This window comes from Strigops habroptila, chromosome 3, assembly GCF_004027225.2.
Source record: "Strigops habroptila isolate Jane chromosome 3, bStrHab1.2.pri, whole genome shotgun sequence".
Lineage (NCBI taxonomy): Eukaryota > Metazoa > Chordata > Aves > Psittaciformes > Psittacidae > Strigops > Strigops habroptila.
The window spans coordinates 38393846-38411214 of record NC_044279.2 but is presented as its reverse complement, the minus strand read 5'-3'; the positions used below and the strand labels follow the sequence as shown (position 1 = coordinate 38411214).

The window sequence follows — 17369 nt, the reverse complement described above, 5'->3', positions numbered from 1 at the left end:
TTTAAATCCTTTGTGCTCACCTGCAAAATAAAGCTTCTTTTTTATGACAAACTCAGGGGAGAACCTTTGTCTGACCCTCATCCTTCTAAGGACTGCTATACGGGACTTCTCCAGAAAGTGGGCTGATTGATAGAAAAAACCAGAATGATACCTTTATTTTCCCCTCAGGATTCCTAGCTTGAAGAGCACACAAGAAAACAAACAAGATGTAAACCAAAACCAGTGAAACAGGTTTATTGCCTTGTCTTCTGGGATGAATCTAGCTCCTGTTGCTGAGCTGTATCCTGCGTCTTGATTCCAGAACTGTGGTTGGTCTGCTGGGGTTCACAACACTTTTGGAAACCTGCACAGCAGGGCGCTTTGTGCACCACAGTGCTCAGGTTCCTCAGGTCCTGATTTAGTGAGGAAGAGGAAAAGGATCTGAAGGAGACATCAAGAGTGGGAAAATGGCAGCAGATTCCTTACCCTTCCTCTGGTGGGGTAACTCAGACCCACCCCTTTATCCCAGTTGAGCATTTGGAGTGGGAGAATGAACATGACTGAATGAATGTTGGCAATGGTCGAGTAAACCCCGTAACTTAAAAGTATTAATAAATGCAATCATTTCCACCTCCCAAAAGCAGGTCTGTAAAATGTTTTTATGCTCACTTCCCTTTCTCTTGAAACTATGACTTTGCTGCATTATCTATTTACTTTTGAGGTGTAGAACAAGACTAACAGGACTGTAGGAAAGTACAAATCACAAGGACACTATAAGAGTCTGGAGACTCAGTGATAACACCTAGCAGTGCTTCCCCAACGCTCTGGTTAATGTTTACCTATGGAATACGAACTATTTAAATAATTGTCAGTGCCCTGGTCACAGTTTTTGCTTTCAGTGGCAGAGCACAGTGTATTTGACGTGGTTTGACAGTTTTTCTGAAGACGTAGCAACAACTTTTACATCAAGGTCAAGTTCTCAGGAAAGCTTCTTCTGCAGTGCTCATTTTTGTCTCAGCTTGTTGAAAATGGCGGGTGTAAGCAGCTGCATGAAGTACTCGATGTTCATCTTCAACTTCTTATTTTGGGTAAGTTGGTGTTTAAATTGTTATTAGTGATGCATGAAATGTGTTCAACATTATCTGAAAGCCGTAGTTGAAGGAATTGTAAAGAAAATAGAGCATAAGTGGAACCAGAGTATGATTCTAAATTAGGGAGGGGAGAATATGTTTAACTTTTGCCCTTCCCTTTGTCTTTTTCCTTCAAAACAGCTTTCCCTCCACATTCATAAGTAGACCAGCCTTAAGTCTGTCCCCTGCCCATAACCTGCCCCTCATGTCAAGAGACATCACTCATTTCAGTCAGAAGATAGCAGGCTCTCCACTTAGAATGTAGTGTTTTCTTGCTTTTATGGTCTGCTGCCTGCATCCAAATGGCATACTCCTAAGAATGCAGTTGTAGCGGAAGATACAGAAAATTCACTTGTATTTTTAGCCTCCTAATTGATAAATGTTTTTCATATTCTTCTTCGTGGTTCTTTGCTTTATGTTCAGTGTCATAATTAGTTTCTGATGGTGGACAATAAATGTTTGTAAAATGGTATGGGCTGGCAGTACTGCCAATAGCTGTATCAAGGCAGATACAGCACAGGACAGCAGGCAGATTTCTGGGTGTCATTTGGATGGTGTTTGTTTGTCACATCTCAGCTGGTTTGCAAGAATTTCAGGTCTTGGAAGATCTGGAAAGGGCTGAGTTGAAGAACATTTATTTCATGGTTCAACCTCACCGTCAGCTTTCCTGACAGAGATTTGTCAGGTTCACCAGAAGTTCACTGAAATCAGAAGCGGAACTACAGCCACGTTATGGGCTTTGCCTCAAGAGATATTTTTTTTTTTCCAAGTGAAAAAGTGATACCATTCAAAAGGAACCACAAACAGTAGCCTTGGGAAACTTGTGGCTGGCCAAAATGAGAAGAATTAGCAAAATTCCTTGATCGCTTGTGGACATCACAAAGAAATTCCTCACAGGCCAGTGATGGTTTCAACTGCCTCCCCCCTCTCTTCTTCCTCCACCTCCATCAAGGCAAATTGAAGATATATGGCATTTCTGTTGAAGTTTTTCTACAATGGTATTTAAAAGAGTCCATAGTTTCTGACTTGGAATTCCTGCACCTCAAGAAGTTTATCGTGTCCACATTCATCTGTATTTACTGTAAGCAAAAACATAGGCAAATGTCTCAGAGTAGCATCAGAAAAGCTCCAAACTACTCCTGGAATGAACGTGTGAATAATGCCCCATGCCTGAGCATCCAGTGACAGCATGGGTTTCCTAGGGAAAAACAGAGGCTGTGATCCTGGGGGTGTCTGGAAAGCTCAGGAGACAAGGTGTGGAACAAATTTCCCAAACCTATCTTTGTGCAAAAGGTAGGAAAATCAGTACTCTATTGTGGGGAAGAATATGCTGAGAGCATTTTCTGTGCATATGACTGCATAGATAGGACAGAAGAGGCAGGAATGTAGCTATAGTTACTTATTTTAAAAGAGGTTTAGCACTACCAAGATAGGGAAGAACAGGCATGGTGCAAACAGAAACATTTGCTGACAGAGTACAATGAAGCTGAATTCTTTGATTCACATTCCTTTCTCTAATTCCAGGTAATCATTAAATTGCTGTAGTAAAGTACAGGGAACATTGATGTTTTTACCACCACTGGTCCCACACCTACTCTCTCTGGTACACAAGGTAGTTGGCAAGTGACAAAATTCAGCTGATAGTGGGAAGTGAAGGTGACTTTAACCTTAACTAGATAAGAGCTATGGCTGCATATTTACTTGGCGTCCTTTCATTTTAAGCCCATTGTCATCTCTCTGGGAGTGTCCCCTCTTAGGGGACTTGGGAATGGGTTTTCCAGCCTTCTGATGGCTTTGTCTTGCCACCTCTTAGAGCACAGCACTAAGTGTGTAGCCCCTAGAACAGTCCAAGATAGCTCTGTAAAATGGCTCTGGCTTCACTACATGAAGCGTTCCCCCTGGGAATCTACAGCCCCAAGAGCATGTGCATAGAGTTTTTCATCCTCCCAGTTTGGTGGAAGAAAGCTGAGCATGGGCTTTTGGAGCTGGGTGCCTGTATGGAACTTTTAATGGTCCTTAAGTTAACAATGAAATCAGTTTTGTGCATTAAACCTGACATATAGGTCAGATTTTTCCTCTTTCCCCTCTTCCAAGTTTGCAGGATATCCAGTCTCACCTGCTGCTACTTCACAGCATGCAAAATTATAGAATTGCTTTTTTTTTTTCACTAAATATTGATTTCTGATCCTAATTTGAGGCAACCCATCAGTAACAGAGCAATCTTTGACCAGTTTTTGATAGCAGGATGGCTGTCCCATCTACAACCAAAGTGGCCCCTTCCCCATACCTTACATCTGAACATTTCAATCCCTGAAAGCAGCAACACAAATTTAACAGGTATGATGAGCCATAGGCCATATTCTCTGTAGGACCTTCCTAACTGTTAATTTCAGGTATCTTAAGGAAGTATTGCAGTCAAATGTTTCCATGAATAGGAGCAACCTTGTAGAAAGCTCCTCCTGATACCCTTACATTGGTTGCTTGAAATGTGCGTGCCAGTGGAGGGAATTCCCCATAGATTTGGTATTCCTGTGTCTGAGAAGTGCAGAGTCTTTATGTACCACTGGTCCAGAGTCACGGCAGGCTCATCTGAGGTGATACTAATTTACCTAGGCTGTATTTCTTCATCACACTAAGATTGAAGGGCTCAAGAAGAGAAGGACTTGTTGAGGGACAACAGTCCTGTTCCTGATCAGTTTATGAAAGTGTGACAAGGTCACTGATTCTTGGTCAAGGGTTGAGGCAAAACTACAACAGCCATCTAGTTTTGGGAAAATGGGTGAGGACTGTTTAATGAATCTCTTTTTATTCCATTGGAAAAAACTCATTCAATAAAAATGAAATTTCCTGAAATGAAAATTTCTTTAGTTGAAACTTTATTTTAAGAAAACTTAGTATTTAGGATGGAGTATTCCAGCAAACTTGAAATGTTTAACATGGACTCTTCAGGAACAGGCCATTTTGATTTGTTATTTCAAAACTTATTTGTGTGTTCTGGTATACTTTGTATAGTCTGAAAATAAACAGAAACAAAACATTAAGATTTTATTGAAATGGATCATTTTTTATTAACCTAAACCAACTCCTATTTTTATAATTAAAATATATGCACCTCACTAAAAATTTTCATTTATTAATGATGTTTCTTTTTGGAATGTGCTAGGACTTATCCTAGCTGCCACCGGAAAATCAGCACAATTTGGCCTACATCCATGACTCCCTGCCGCTATAGAAGGACAACTCCAGTTCTCCGCCCTACTCCATTCAAGCACAATAGTACGTAGCCGGGATCTTCTTACTTTATTCGTTCTCACCCTCTACTTACCAACAACAAAACTGCTCTAACCACATTGCCTCTGCTTGGGCGCCCTATCTACTATTTGCCGCTAACATGTGCTCTCACACAAAATGATATTAAAAAAATCATTGCCTTCTCCACATCAAGCCAACTCGGACTAATAATAGTCACCATCGGACTTAACCTTCCACAACTGGCCTTCTTACATATCTCAACCCATGCTTCTTCAAAGCCATGCTATTCCTATGTTCAGGGTCAATCATCCATAGCCTAAACGGAGAACAAGATATTCGAAAAATAGGAGGCTTACAAAAATACTCCCCACAACCACTTCCTGCCTGACTATCGGTAACCTAGCACTAATAGGAACTCCATTCCTAGCAGGATTCTTCTGCTAGTAAATATTGTAATATTACTAAGTAATATTTGTATCATTCCCATCTGATTGCTAAGTTCCTGTATATTCAGCTATATTTATTTCTACTACTGTGCTGTATTTTTATGGGAGGTCCTCTGTAACAAATAAGGCCAGTGGGCCAAATTCTGTTTGGATTTGTAGCAATAGCTGCCTGAGTGGAAATCTGCACATTAAGCAAGCCATGTTGTCTGGTGCATAGCCACATGCTCACATAGTGCTGCTGAACAAGACCAAATATACAGTCATATGATACCATCAGTTTCCAGGCAGATTCAATGGGATTCAGAAGGTTTAGTGGGGAGTTCTAGTTAAATTCGATAACATGATATAGTTGTCATCGATTGTACAACTTTCCTTTTCATGTATAAAATGTACTTGTAGGAGCTTTACTTAGAACAGGAAAATGTGTGGTACTCATGTCTGAGTGCTGGCTCTGTTCCATATTAAATAATCTGTTAAAGTCATTGTGGTCTTTGATGCTAGATATTATAAGAAATCTTTTGTGGAGAAAGTACTTTTAGGAAAAATATCTAAAACATATAAAAATAGCTCTTCTAATTTTAAAAGATTAGGAGTAGTCCCAGTCTTCATAGGAAGCTAATAACAACATTTCAGGGCTGTTTATGACTTGAGTGTTAGTGACATACGGGAAGATAATTCTAAATATGACTACTCACTGGTCCTCAGTGATCTCTCTTTCCTACCAGCCATCTCAGCAGGCACAATCCTTTCATCTGATCAGACTCTTAACTACCTATCTCCAAGACTTAATAAAGAGAAATTCTGTACAAGAATCCTCACAGACAAGGTTAGAAATAGAGTGACTGGCACATAGTGGAATGGTACCTCAATAATCAGTGAAACAGGAGCACAGAGCACAACTGCTGATTAAGGAATGCATTTGGACCTGGGATTCATATGCCCTGATTCACATCTTGTAGCAAGTCATCCCAGTCTTTCTCATGGACATGACTGATTATAGTTTTCTGTAAAAATGTAATGAAATAATACTATAGGCATTTTATAGGAGGTATATTCTAAGGATTGGAGATGGCACATATTGTTGCAATAGAAACTGCAGACTTTATTTAGAAATGTTCCTAATAGTTTTACCATAGAGAGCATCTCTTTAGACATGTGTCCTGAATATTTCTAGAAACAACATTTATACAAACATCCCTTATCAAATCTCATGTGTTTCCATTATCCAAGAAACAATGTTCTTTACAGCCATGTTATATACATACAATAGCAATTTATATTCCTCTCTCATCTGACAGAATTTCTGTGTGCTTCCCAACCACATGTATAAATCATCAAGGAAATGTGGAATCCTCTGAGGTAGAAACATCAGCGATTTGGTGCATAACTGAAGATTTAACTACCCTTATGAAGTTTCCTGGATACAAATCAATGTTCTATTCTCCAGCAAATCATGTTTCTTTCACTTTGCCAAACAAATGATTTCAGAATTTTGGCCAGCATCTGGTGCAGTTTGGATGCTGAATATTAATCTAAAATTTCTGCTCTTTCTAAACATTCTTTATTTTCTCCTGCAGGTGTGTGGTTCCATTATTTTGGGAGTCTCTATATGGATACGTGTTAGCAAAGATGCTCAGCAGGTAAATGCATATAGCCATACCAGAGCCATGTCAAATGTGGAAACCACTGCATACACTTACAGTTCCCAACTTCATTTCCATAGACTTTTAATGTTTTTGTTGAGGTGGTTTGTGTGGGTAAAGATTAATGCATTTTATGATGTTTAAGATTAAACAAGATAGTGCAGGTAGTTGGATAAAGTAATTGATGTAAGCAGAGACATGTGACTACAGGAAGTGTCTTCTAGTGCTATTAATGTAGGTTCTTGCAGATGCATACAGATTTCTGTTGGAAGACATGTCTCTCTCTCTCCTCTAATGAAAACTAATGATGGTTTTGATATTGATTTCAGTGTTAGAGAGAATAATGAGGAGCCCTGTGTCTCCTAGACTTTTCAAAGTCTTTCCCTATTAGAATAGTACAATCATATATATTCCTAGGGTTACTTCCATTTGTTTGGAGGGAATATTTTTACCTTTCTCCCTATCTTCAATAACACAATTCTTATTTTCCCAGTAACCGCAACTTTGAAAGAGAGCAAGGATTTTTCCCTTTTATTTTCAGTGGCTCCCTAAAAGCATTTTACCCCTTTCCCCTCATATTTATATTAAAAAGTTTTAGAGACTGAAATATCTTTACTTATGATTAAAATGTCCTAACAGTCCTCCTGGAGGGGAGAAGAAAGTCCCTGACTTCCCCTCATGGATTTTATCTGGGTTATTAAATTACTTCAGACTTCATGACTTTCCTTTTTTTGCAAAGCTAGGGAAAATACAATTTTGAGGAGCCGTTGATCTTGCAGACATGCAGCAGAGACTGGTCCTGTTGCTGCAAAGGCTCTTGGCCCTGTGGGCCCTGACAATCTTTTGCAAGTGTGGTCCGGTGGCATTGGCCTCTGCCTCACAGCATGTTTTCTGCCTCCCTTGAGAGAAGCTGATTTCACAGCTCGTAGCTGATTCTCTGAAGGGCACTGTGCAATCTTTGTATGTTGGTGCTTTGTTATATTAATGAGAAGAACAACCTAACTCTAAAGTATAAGCAGTATATTTCTTCTTGTGAATTTGGGCCGTAGAAATGTAAATGAATTTGAAAATGTAATTTGCTTGCTTCGATATCCAAAAAGGTTTTCTGGCCATAGAAGTGAAAAAAGGGCCAGGTGTGACATTGAAGCATCCTCTCCAGCTTTTAGTTTGAGTTTTTATCATAGATTAAGTTGCAAATCTTCAGATCACTCCCTGCTGCTCTACTGCAGTCTGTCAGTTAAGAACAATAATTTTTAAGGCAGTATTTTCCTATCTGAAAATAAAAAAATGGTGGAGATAAGAAGATAGCTTCATATATTTCCTGCCATTTGGCTGATGACACTGTTGCTCTCAGCCAGTCCCAGATGTCTCATGTTTGGCAGAGGATGGATGCAACAGAACTCAGCTCATGATGACGTTGTGCCACGGGGTAAATCAGGTCATGGTGGAGAGCTCTGCTTTTCTCTGCTGTGGAAGAGGAAGAATGACAACTCACACTCCTCAATCAACATTTTACAAGAAGCTAAATTTTCCATACTTGCTAGTTGACCATCTCTAGTATGATGGATCATACTATGGGAGATTTCCTGTTCAGAAAAGCATACTTAAGTGTGTCCCAAACTGGTTTCCTGAAGTGACACTTAGAACTCCCCCCAAAATGTGCATTAAGAGTAGAGACCAAAATTGAAAGCATTTTATCACATTTTTGCCTCTAGGCAGGCATAGTTCCCATTCAAAATCAATGTACGTTTTGCCTGAGTAATAATTGAGCAGACCATAAGGATTTGGCTGTAGATGAATAGAGTTTTCTAAGAATAAATAACAGGAGGTTCAGTGCAACTTGGAAGGGGAAAGAACAACACATTCTTCAAATTATACTTATCTATGTACCTTTGCAATTTCCATCAGAAGATAAATGCGACAACTTCTAGACATTTTTGCTAATCTTGGCACCAGCCACACTGGAAAATATTCTTTGAATGTTTTTCTCTATTTTGGCCTTTGGCCTTAGTCAGTCCTGTGGGAACTGAATAATTTGATATTTAATAATATTGAGGTATATGAATTGTTTAGTTGAATGTCCCACACATCAAAATACAGTCCTCATCTTTGAGTGTAATATTAGAGATCATGCCTAAAAGAAAAAAAGAAAAAGAAAGCTGCTTTGGAAAATACATCTATTTCTCTAGTATATCCAGCATCTCTCTGAGAAGCGTTCTCTTAGGAACAGCCACAGAGTATGTTCCTGGCCTTTTAATGACAGAGATTTTGTTTCTTTAACATTTGGTTAATGTAGCAGAGATTTCAAGATAATCAATTTTGCTACTTCTAGTAAAAAGCAAAGATTTGTTGGCTGAAAACTAACTGAAAGCCACTTTAAAGACAAGAGATCTTTATTTACTCTATGAAGTTGACTTCCATCTTGTGCAGAGACAAAGACTGTGGAAAGCCAGGTTCTACTGAGCTCCCCAACAGAATGATTAAGAAAGAGGCATTGGAGGTTTGTTTATTTCTCCATGGTTGCTAATCAGTATATTTGTCAGTTATGAAGTAATTATCTTGGTTTGGGGGATATAGATGTTTTTAGGAACTACCTCTTGTGGCTGAAAGATTTTTTCCCCTCTCTTTTCAGGAGCTGGAGATAGACAGCAGCGTGTTTGCAGGGGTTGATCTGCTGATAGCCGTGGGCTCCATCATTATGATCCTTGGGTTTCTGGGATGCTGTGGTGCCATAAAGGAGAGCCGGTGCATGCTGCTTTTGGTAGGAAAGAAAAACATTTGGCTACCTTTAACAGGCCATGGCTACCTTTGATGGATAAGGTCCTTGCAAATAGAATCAAATGAGGATGGGGACATTTTTGTTTAAACACGAGCTTGATTATACTCACGTGCCTTCATTGCTTACCTTGTGCTTGAGCCCCTTCTGAATTCTAGCACAGAAAAAATGATGGGTGGTCTGATCAACTAGAAGACAGTGTCCAGAGAGCCCCAAACATGTCACTAGCCTTTTTTTCCACCCAACTACCACCAGAATTCCCTCTGCCAGTCCTCTCCCCCAACCTATCCCATTTAATTTCATAAATTCCAAGTTGCTTTCTTTGCTGGTTTTCCTAGAACGTTCTCCCTGTCCTCCTGCCCAACACCTCTCACCTACCCAGTGCCCATCGTGCCACTCTGGCATGCACCTTGTTTCAGTTACCAGCTGAGCACACTCTGCCTCAAGCACCCCCTTTTCTCATTGCCAAAGAAGGCATAACTGGAGTAGCTCTGGCTGGAATTTCAGTTCATTTTACCTACATGGCTATTCAAGCACATGAAAGCTTAACATTCACTTAAAGGAAATGATATCATCTTGGTCAAAAGTACTAAAGTTTTCTCACCCTTTTGTTTTCTTTCTAGTTTTTTATTGGACTGCTTCTGATCCTGATCCTTCAGGTCACAGGAGGTATTTTAGTAGCAGTGTACCGATCTCAGGTACAGTATTATTCTGCATTTTCATTGATGTCTTCCCAAAGTTTTATTTCTACCCCAAAACTAATAAAATATTTGGACTTGCAGATTGAAACATACCTTGAGAAGAGTCTCCAGGAGAGTGTGAATTCATTGCGAAGTTCTACAGAAGAATCTAAAGTGTTTCAAGAGAAGCTCCAGCAGTTTCAGACAATGGTAATTAAAATGTAACAGACGGCAGGGGTTGTTGCTATCTGTTCCATCTCTAGCATTTGTCTGTGCTTCATTTTAGGGCTACTTTGCCATAGATTCGAATTTCATTGCCTGGAGTGAGGGAAGGGTCTGAATTAAATGCAAGTTAAAACACTACACAAGGGCTTCTGCTCTCTTGATACAGCATGGGCTTCCTGTGATGATTTCTCTGGGCAATAGCGTTTATAAGAGCAAGAGACCAAGGGCACACAACATGTGAGACTGACTGTTAGCTAAGGTCTTTCATGAGAAGACTGCCTGCTCCTTTGTTACAGCTTTCCCTTCTGAAGAGACATTACTCCTTCACTGTCTCTCCTAGCTAAGATCTAGCCAGGACTCTTAAGGCAGGATTACGCCAGGGATAAGAAAAACTTCGGGAGTGTATTTTATTTGGAATATCCTATTGCTATAAAATGATTAAATGCCACATTTTACTGTGTAAATAGCAGGAAAAAAAAAGATGATAAAAGGGAGGTTTTTTATCACTGTGCTTATACCTATCCTGGCTTCCCCCAGTTGCAAGACCCCAGAAGGTGGGCATTTAGTGTCACCTTGCATCACACAGAGAGTAGCCTTGAGTCTCACTGATACTACTGATGGTGTAGACCCCTGCCCTTCCCACTAGTACCTTTGTCTATACATTGAGAGTGCCTGCTGTTATTCTTTTATTTTAGTCCTAATGGGTGATGCCTTTGATGGGTAGGTTTAAAGAACTCCTGTATTGCTAAAGGCTGCTGGTGTGAAAGAAAAGAAGCAAGAAACAATATTTGGGTGGCTTATATTGCTTTCACTTCTCCTTCCCCATTCCACCTCCAGCCCTGCCCTCTGCTTCTGAGCCAGTTTATTTTTTTCTGAGATAATAAGCAGCTCCCTGGAGAGAGGATTGAAGGGTGAGCAAAATGAAAAATCCCATAATTACTGTATTAATTTTTAAATAGACCAGGATTGTTTTATTATGTCCCACGGCCTTTGCTTTTGTACAAAATTATGTGAACATTTCCAGCTGCTTTTTAAAAGAGGGGGACCTCAAACTCAAGTCTGCACCCCTGAGCTTTAGTGGCTTGAATAAAGCGGAACATGGAGTGAAACTGCACCTGGTTTAGGTTTCACAAATCCCAAACGGAGCCCAGGCCTCCTTAGTCCATTCCAAATTTAAAGGGCTAACCATCATTCAAGGTGGTTATTTTTCTAGATTTCAGAGTTTTATGTGCCTGAATTTTACATTTTTAGCCTGGCTTTTCAGGATGTGGATGTTATTGGAACTGTTACTTATCTTCTGCAAGTATAACCTGTAGAAAGAAGGCTTGATTCTCAAAAAATACTATACCCAGCTTTGTTCCATGTTCCAGTTCCATTCCAGCATTGACAATTACTAGCTTTATAGTATATTAATGGTTTTGAGCACTGTATACTGAAAATCTGGTCTTTTTTCATTTTTTTGTCTTTTTTAAACTTGAGCTTAAACTTACTCTTATAACTGGTATAGAAATGCAAAGGGTGTTTGAGACATACCAATTTAAGACAAGTTCCACATGGGAAAAGATGAAAGGAAATTTCTCCTTCATTATTGCTCTCAGCTCCCTCTCCTACTCTCCTTGAACTGGAAATAACCATTTTTTCTCTCATGTCTCCATTTCCTCCTTGCAGAACCAGTGCTGTGGTTTGCTGAATGGACCTTCAGATTGGGGAAAAAATATTGGTAACAAAATCTGTGAGTGTGAACTAAAGAGCTCATCAGATCTCTGCACCTACTATCAAGGCAGATACGTTTATAAAACCGTAAGAAAATATCGTTTTCCACTCTTCTTTCCCCAGAGAGGTTTTAACCCAGCATTGTCTTTGGTGACAGGCATAGTCAGCAGTTCTGTATCTTTCCAAAATGGCAAAGTTTTGCTTTCTCTTCATTAAACCAGCATTGCCCTGTGCCATCTGTTATGAAATTAGTGTGCACACATGAAATATGTTGCTGCTTCCTCTTCCTGGGATGTCTCTATTTTAGCTGTGCAGTGCAGTACCCTTAGGACCTCAGCAGCCTGCATGGTTACTATGGATGAAAACTATTATGGCTTTGGCGTCAGGGTATGCCGCTGGGTCAGAGGAGCATGTCAGTTACACTTTTTGGTTTTCATTCCTCCCTCAGAAGGTTATGTTCCCACCCAGGCTCATTCTGGTGGTAGACATGTTGACTCAGAGGCTTTCAAAGGGGCTAAGGATATTGAAAAACGAACACACTAAATGCAAGACCTGTGGGGTTTTATAGTCCTTTAATAAAAACCCCACACTCACTTTGCAGGCTCTGCTGGAAGGAAACCTTACCTGTTTGTAGGCTTCATGGCAGCATACTCAAAGTGCAATTTCCAACAGCTACAGCCTTTTGAAAAGATTGTGGCATTAATATAAGGCAAAAATGCCTGGTGACAGGCAACAGGAAAGCATACTGAGAAATTGGTAGGTGGGCAGCAGAAGTCTCGGTTACTTAATTTGAAGATTTATCTGTCTCCTCATATGGAAATTTGGACTCTGCGCATACAAAGAAAAATGGGGGGGGGGGAAGTGGAAAACTAGCACAAAATACCTGCATTTTCAGAATGCTGGTGGTACAAAGTGTGGCAATCTGCACCTAGCACAAAGCAGATTTTAGCAAACGTCCATTCTGTTTGTATACTTTTCTAAATGCAGAGCTTCCTAGCCAGGTCCTGCCTGAGCACTAATTTCCTCCCTGTGCAGTCCCACAGAAGCAAACAGTGTTTTACAGCAAGGGAACAGTCTGGTTAAGAGGATGCCAGAAGCCAATCTGGAAATAAGCTGTATACAGAGAGGCTGTTTTGGCCACATTTTAATGTCTCTTTGGCCTCAGGCAAATCCTCAAAGGACACATGAGAAGCCATCAGTGAAATTACTGCAGGTGCAAGATAGTGTTCACATGTACACACAGATTTCGTGGTGGTGTTAGATGCTAGTAAAGACATTAAACTCTCGTTGATCCAGGAAAAAAGATTTGAAATTCAGTGCAGTTCTGAGTCAGCCTAAATGAGAGCGTTTTTAGAAGAACTAGAAGAAGACCCATGTGCTTACTGTGAAGGAGGAAATATGGTGAAATAACATAACTATATTTGGGAGAAGGTAGTCATAGTGTTGGAACAGTACCGTAGTTGATGGATTTATGCTGTACTTGGCTTTCCCTACAGTCAGTAGTAAAGGAGTATTGTCAATGCCTGGAGAAGATGTAGTCATTATAAGAACAGATGTATACGTTTTTAAAAAGGAGAGTAGGTCCGTATAGAACTTCAGATATGATCACTTCTTCCTCCCAGCCCCACTGTAAGACCACTAAACAGTTGTCAAAACTAATTTTTAAGCTAGGTTTTATATCTGAATATTGCTAGTTGAGCCTGATTCTAATAAGTTTGAAGTTTCAAATCCAAAGGTCAGATTAGTGGGAAACTAAAGTTCTCTCTCAAATCTGGTCATTGCTGCTTTGGTTCTTTCCTGGCAGCAAATGATTATCAAGTGAAAGTAAGAATAAATGCTTCTTTCCTTGTCAATTAAGATCATGCAAACATTAGGCATTACAGCTCTGTGTTTTCATTTGAAATTGTACCCTTTTACAGTCAGCTACAAAATTCATATTCATATTTAGGAAGGCAAAGACCAGATATCTTCCTCAGAGCACAAGGTACATATAGCTGTGTTCTTCGTGTTTGTCTATCCCAACGAGTCAGAGTAAATTCAAATAGAATTTCTTTGGAGAGACTGTGAAAGGATCTATCTTAGAAGATGTATTCCTAATAACCTTAGGATAACATTGCTTACCTATAATTAATCGTTTTGTCTTATTTTTCAGCCTTGTGGAGATGTGATTATCGAATACCTTAAAGACCATCTGCTCATAATTATGGGGATCGCCTTTGGACTGGCTGTTATTGAGGTACCAGTATACACCATTAAAATATTTAGTAGCTGACAAGCAATATGTTCTACTTAGAAATACACTGGGAATGGGATTAAAACACCTGGCTTGCTCAATTAATAGACAAGGGAAAACCACCTCTCAGCTGTAATCTTATAGTTATTCCATATAAACAGTATACGGTTGCCCAGTGGCTAACTTCATGTGGGATCGGACCACCCTGCTGCCTGTATAAGTGTTTCACGTGGGACTTTTTCTGCAAAGATTTGAGAGTCTGGAGCCAGCCTGTGCCTTGACAATGAGCTCTTGACAATGTGGAGAGAGGTGTGTGGGTACCCAGCCCCAGGAGACACAAGGCACAATAGTTGGTCTTTTCCTCATCTTTAACTTCTTTGCTTGAGGAAAAAAGTCATCTTATAAGAAAACTTATCCCCTAGATTGCAAATTATTATCACAGAGAAATTATGGTACAAAATTATCATTCTGAGGCATAGTTTAGCTATCAAGATGGTGCACAAATGTGCCTGAGTGAACACCTGTGCTGCTCCATATATTCCTGTCTATAAAAAAAGCAGCATATGTGAGTTCTTTATTTTAATTGCTTCATCATACACTGAAGAATAACATGCAAAATTTTCTCTGGAGAGAAGAGGAAAAACAGTGAGTTTATCCAGTCAGCGACTTGGTGAATGATAGGCTTTGATTAGGAGAAAATGACAAAGAAACAGGGGATTTCGTCGTGTTGCTTTCTTCAGTCATTTTCTTTCTTTTCACTATTCCTCTGTGGTTTCCCTTCTCACCCACCCCACATCAACGGCTGTTTGAGGGAAAAGCAGAAATGACGAAGATTGCTGTGCAGAGTTCAGTCTGTATTCCAACTGAAAGCTTCTTAACAACATTGGCAGAGGATTGCTCCTCGTGGTAGAAGAGTGGGCAAGAGCCCCAACTCAAAAATACATTTCCAGGAAAATAATAGTAGGCGGGGAAGACTTACGCAGCTGCAGCACTGGAAGAGGACAGGCCACTGACTTCCTGCTCAGTACAGGCTTCATGTTATTTAAGGTGCTATATGTGGGGGGTCAGGTCTCCCACCTGTATGTAAACTCGTGGGGGAGAAATAGGTGAAATACACCTATATTAAAATGCCTTTTAAAATATAAAAGAATTTTAAAATTGCATCTGTTTCCCAAAGGTAATTTATGAGTCACTTTGCTCTGGTTACTGCAGTTACATGAGTTGCAGCCTTTAGTTCACTGGCCAACCTTCTTCCCTGTTCCCCAGTTGGCATTTTCTGTGGTGGCTGCCTCTCCCAATCATAAAAGGATTAGAAAACAACATGAATAAACAATATGAGCCTCAGCTGGTACAAATTGTCAGCTGGCAATTTACACTTGATAAACATTTAGCCTTTCCAAAGATACTAACATATTATGACTTCTCAAGTAATTGCAAATCAAAGGCCACATGCTTAGCCATCTCTCTGCTCTTGAAAACCCCAGACAAAAAGAAGGGGACAAAGAAAAGTGCTCTTCCCTAGTGCTGCCCCATCTGCCTGCTCCATTATGCAATTTGTGGGCTGCTAATGGTTTCAGCTCACCCTATTAGTGGAAATGATGATACCGAGAAGAAGGGCACAAATGCAAATGAGGGCATGGTATATTAGGGAAGCCCTGTCAGCTTCTTTCAGCTGTGAGACCATGCCCTTCTCTTAACAGTACCCCTGTGTTCTGTATGCTCTCTACTGTCTCTTCCTTAAATAAATGAATCATCCTGGTGTTCATATTTTCTTAAGTGTCAATTGGATACTTCCCACTTTTGTGAGACACCTTCACAGACTGGTTAATTTTAAATATAAAAGGAAGCTTTATGATCATCTGATCTCACCAGCTGTCTGTGCCAGGCTGTGGCATTCCACCATTCCACACAGTAACTCCCACTACAGAAAGTGACCCTACTGAATTTTATATTTCAAGCAACAGCTTCTTTAGTGGACTCAATGTTTCTATCCCAAATCTATTACCAATGAATATAAAATATTTGTTGCATGATCACTTGCCACTCAAAATGGTGGGGTATGTGTATAGATGTATGCCTGTATACATATACACGTGTATATGCCTTTACACATATATTTGCAGTAAAGAGAGTGACAGTGGAAAAGAAGAGAGATTTCAAAGAGAAAACCCTTAAAAATACACAACGAATTCAGAAGTTCATCCAACTATCTTAGAGATTGAAAAATTGAATTTTTTGTTGGAATTTATTGAACTTCTCAGTGTTTGCTGCTCCATTGCAGGTAACAACTGCATTTTAAACTCTCAGAGCTACAGGGTTCTCCATCCACAGAGGCAATCCATCTTTTAAACAAATGAAAGTTTTCCATCATGCCTGCAGTCCTACCTGTGGTGCATATTTATTTCATTAAAATGGCTGTATTCTACAGTCATGTTCTTCAAGAATTAGATTGGAAAAGGTCTTCTGCATAGCAGATTTAGCCTGCATGTAAATCCAAGACATTTGCAGACAAACTGTTGCCACTGGGTATCGGCTGCATCCTGGGATTTCCAGGACTGATGAGTAATACCAAAAATGTCTTTGTTTTCCAGATTCTCGGTTTGGGGTTTTCTATGAGCCTCTACTGCCAGATTCGGAGAAAATGAAACTGTGGAAGTGTCAGAGCCATGTCACCAGCCAAATCAAAATCTTTGTAGATGATAGAAGGATATTTGACTTGGCACATTCAGAGAAATATATGCATGTCCCAGGCAGCTGTTTGGAGGAAAACGGCAGCACATAGATGCTTCACAGTTTGCAAAATGACCTCCTTATACTTCGTAAGATTTAATGATGTGAACGTGAATTTTTATTTGGAATAAACATCTTTGTTTATGTTTCTGAGGAGTTTATTTTGTCTGAAGACAGCGTTTAAGTCACCTTGAGATTCTGAGTTCAGCATTCCATGTGTTCGCATGAGCTATGCCACCTATAGTAGTCACCATAAACAATCTTGCAGTGGCTGACTGGTCCAGGGAATCACATGCCTCCAGGCTGCTTTGCTGTGGGGCAGTGTGTTTTCATTAGGAGTGTCACAGGTCAATTTGACACTCAATATGATATATATGGTCAGGGTTTTGTTACTTGTGAGAAGCACACTAACTTATAAACAAATAGGAAAGCCACATTTCTGTCCAGGGACATTTAAATCACTATGCTGGCAGCTGAGATGGTCACTCTCAGGCCCAAATGGTGCTTAGATTGCATATTAGAGTTGGATTTAGTGGAGTGTGTTTTGCAATTATGCATCAAG

The 17369-nt window shown here is 39.9% G+C and overlaps 1 protein-coding gene across 1 annotated transcript; it reads left to right on the top strand.

Annotated features, from left to right (window-relative positions):
• Nucleotides 1-800: 800 nt before the first annotated feature.
• Nucleotides 801-16956, top strand: TSPAN8 (tetraspanin 8). The gene is made up of 8 exons (XM_030480818.1): nucleotides 801-1067; nucleotides 6385-6447; nucleotides 9083-9211; nucleotides 9850-9924; nucleotides 10009-10116; nucleotides 11800-11931; nucleotides 13997-14080; nucleotides 16669-16956. The coding sequence occupies exons 1-8, from the start codon at nucleotides 1008-1010 to the stop codon at nucleotides 16720-16722; spliced, it is 705 nt and encodes a 234-aa protein (XP_030336678.1). The 5' UTR covers nucleotides 801-1007; the 3' UTR covers nucleotides 16723-16956.
• The last annotated feature ends 413 nt before the right edge of the window (nucleotides 16957-17369 follow it).

Excerpts from the sequence above, each read along its gene's own strand:
- TSPAN8 (XM_030480818.1), top strand. The coding sequence starts at position 1,008 with ATGGCGGGTGTAAGCAGCTGCATGAAGTACTCGATGTTCATCTTCAAC. Across the intron at positions 10,117-11,799 it reads TCCAGCAGTTTCAGACAATG|AACCAGTGCTGTGGTTTGCT; the intron begins GTAATTAAAATG and ends TCCTCCTTGCAG. Across the intron at positions 14,081-16,668 it reads TTGGACTGGCTGTTATTGAG|ATTCTCGGTTTGGGGTTTTC; the intron begins GTACCAGTATAC and ends TTTGTTTTCCAG.